The sequence below is a fragment of the Parasteatoda tepidariorum genome, chromosome 4, assembly GCF_043381705.1.
Source record: "Parasteatoda tepidariorum isolate YZ-2023 chromosome 4, CAS_Ptep_4.0, whole genome shotgun sequence".
Lineage (NCBI taxonomy): Eukaryota > Metazoa > Arthropoda > Arachnida > Araneae > Theridiidae > Parasteatoda > Parasteatoda tepidariorum.
This window is the reverse complement of record NC_092207.1, coordinates 4,415,384-4,418,315: the sequence shown is the minus strand read 5'-3', so window position 1 is coordinate 4,418,315 and position 2,932 is coordinate 4,415,384. Positions and strand designations below refer to the sequence as shown.

The 2,932-nt window shown below is 25.4% G+C and overlaps 1 protein-coding gene across 1 annotated transcript in view; it reads right to left on the bottom strand.

The window, feature by feature from the left end:
- Positions 1 to 514: 514 nt before the first annotated feature.
- Positions 515 to 2,932, bottom strand: part of LOC107448309 (nuclear distribution C, dynein complex regulator) — a 25,095-nt gene continuing 22,677 nt past the window's right edge. Inside the window, exons 9-10 of the mRNA XM_016063451.3 lie at positions 2,508 to 2,626; positions 515 to 725 (exon numbers count right to left, since the gene is read on the bottom strand). Of these exons, the coding sequence (XP_015918937.2) occupies positions 674 to 725; positions 2,508 to 2,626 (171 nt within the window). The 3' untranslated portion in view covers positions 515 to 673. The remainder of the gene's footprint in view (positions 726 to 2,507; positions 2,627 to 2,932) is intronic.

The following is a 2,932-nucleotide window of genomic DNA, read 5'->3' as shown; positions in this document are numbered from 1 at the left end:
TAGCATTTTACTAGTGTTGTACTATAACGAGCTATAACATTTCAAGGCTGCCAAAAGTTGAATGCTAAAGAGAAAAAGGTATTTTAATGTTGCAGAACATTGTTCAAACTTGTATTTTCATAGAAACTGAGGTTTTTACAGTGTTTTTTTTTTAATTATTTCAGTGCTGTTTAAGAATGTGTAACATGATTTCAAAAATACATAAATGTTTTTAAGATCACTTGTCAAAATCTTAATTTAAAAAAAGAAATGTTTTCAAGATTAGTCAAAACCTAATTTTTAATTTAAAATAATTTATTTTTAACCTCAGTGTTTATAAATTTTTTGACCTACTGCGCTAGTTTAAAAAGAATCTAATATGAATGACTTAATATTATTTTATAAAATTCTGTAAAAGAAACATTTTTAAATGGGTGAACACTTTGTAGCATTTTTGTTCTCTTTTTTATCATTAACCAACAAAACATGCATATTGAATATATGTATGATTTGTATTAATTACAAACAAACTTAATACTGTTGCATCAGTTTATTTATCAAAAAGAAAACATATGTGCATAGAATTATGACTAACATTCTTGTTGACTACATTACATAAATCACAATTTTGTGAAAACTTGAAGTTCCAACTAACTGTACAAAAATTGAATGCAAATATATAAACAAGCTTTAATCACGAGAACTTGCATTTTGAAAAGTCCATTTCCGGATGAGCTTCCATAAACCTGCAAAATAAAAATAAAAAAGAAACAGAAAAAAAAAATAAATAAATAAAATAATAATAAATATTTCAAAAGTAGACCATGAAGATGCAAATTTAAATTCTCTTCATGAGAAAAATGTATACTATGACTAATATTGCAGAAAGTTGTAATTCTTTTTTTATAGTTCAAAAATAATAAAATGAATAGTTTGTCTGTGAGTCATACTTATAATTTCAGAAACATTGACAAACCTGCTAACTTCAGAAATTCATAAAGCCTGAGACTTTAATGACCATAGCATAACACAATAAGCAAAACAAGCACAATAACTTTATTTAAGTAATTTTGTTACCCCTAAAAATGAAATAATAAATGAATCTTAAAATTATGAATTGTACTGTTTTTTCTCCTCATTATGTCATCTAATCTCAATGATCAACATAAAGATAGTAACATAGGGAGACTGTCACTATTTAGTAAGGTCACTATTACTAAAGTTATATGAAAATCACATGTTTATTTTGCTTCTTGTTATATACATTAAAAATATATTTCTGTAAAAATAAAGAATTTAAAATCAAATATTTTTGAAATAAAAAAAATATGCACATAAAAGAAAAATTAATGGAGAAATAATACTTATTTGTTTAAAAGAAATTAATTTGCAAGATTGTAAAAAGTTGCCATACTATTACTGGCACCAATGACTTATTTCGGTAATAAGTATTAATTGAAATAAAAAATAATATAATAATAAAAAAAACTGAAGCTTTATGCTAAAAAATAAAACTAACGGCAAAATGGTACTAAGTTACCTAGGACGAGCATAAGAAATTTCCATATTATTAGTTAGTACCAATGATGTTTTTTACTTTGATAAATAATAAGTAGTAATAAATTTTTGTAATTCTAACTGAAATAAAAAATAAGTTACTGGTGCTAAAAAACATAGTTAATGAAGTAAAGGTACTTATTCAGTCAGTTAGATTGTAAAAATCGCCATACCATCATTATTGATACCAATGATGTTAAAAATGAGCTTGGAGTAAAGAGGGGTTTCAAAACTATTTTACTTAATTGTTTTATTTATTTTTTGTAAAATGGTAATCTAATTGTACTGAGTACTTAGGAGGAGCATAAAAAATTTCCATGCTATTAGTACCAATGATGTTTTTTCCTTTCATAATAAGCAATAATAAATTTAGCTAATTCTACTTGAAATAAAAATAAGTAACTGGAGCTAAAAAACAAAGTTAGTGGAGTAAAGGTACTAATTCAGTCAGGGAGACTGTAAAAAATTGCCAAACCATTAAAAATGAGCTTGGAGAAAAGAAGATTTTTTTCATTTATATTTTTTTACAGCATGTTTAGGGAAAGGAGGAGTTAAGATGGGAGTAAATGAAAATTGATTTTACATATAATGAATAAGATGATTGTTTCAGTATTTATTTATAAGATTAATGTTTCTGAATTATTTTCAAGAATTAAATAAATTAATAAATTGGAAAAATTGCAATTTCATACATTTTTATTAATAATTATTTAATATTTTCTGCACCAAAATTTGGGTTTTTGACAATTGTCAAAACAAAAAGACCATAATGCCAAATTAATTAAATATAATTGATTGATCACTTATAATTGTAAATATTTATAATAGCTAATAATTATCATGACCCCAAAATTTCTGGTTTTTGACAAGATGGTTAAAACTATCAATTGTCTAAAACTTGCCAACCTTGGTTAGAATGAAAAACCTACTTTTGAGATACAAGATTTTAAAAAAAAAAAAAAAGAGCTTACTTTTTAAGAACATCCTGTTTTTTCTGTTCTTCGGAAGTAGGTAATCCCATTTCCTTTTGCCTTTGATCATACATCATTTTTTCAACCATCCCTCTTGTCTCTAAATCTAAATCTGACAGCTGAAAAAAATAATAATTAAGGATCAGAAACAAAATACAAGATGCATAGCCAAATCTTTCAACAAAAAATAACAGGGTTGCCACTCAAATCTGAAAAAAAAATTCCCTGTGTTTTCCCAGTACAGTCCGCAAAAAAAAAAAAGATATCACCCTGAATAACTTTCGTTCTAATGATCGGATTTTCACGAACTAAGTGTTAATCTTAATGGTTCCTGGGGGTGACCTCAAATATGCTAATTAATTAGTGCTAACTATTAATTAAGTTACGAAATCAGACACAAAAACGTACTTTCTCTGAATAAACAT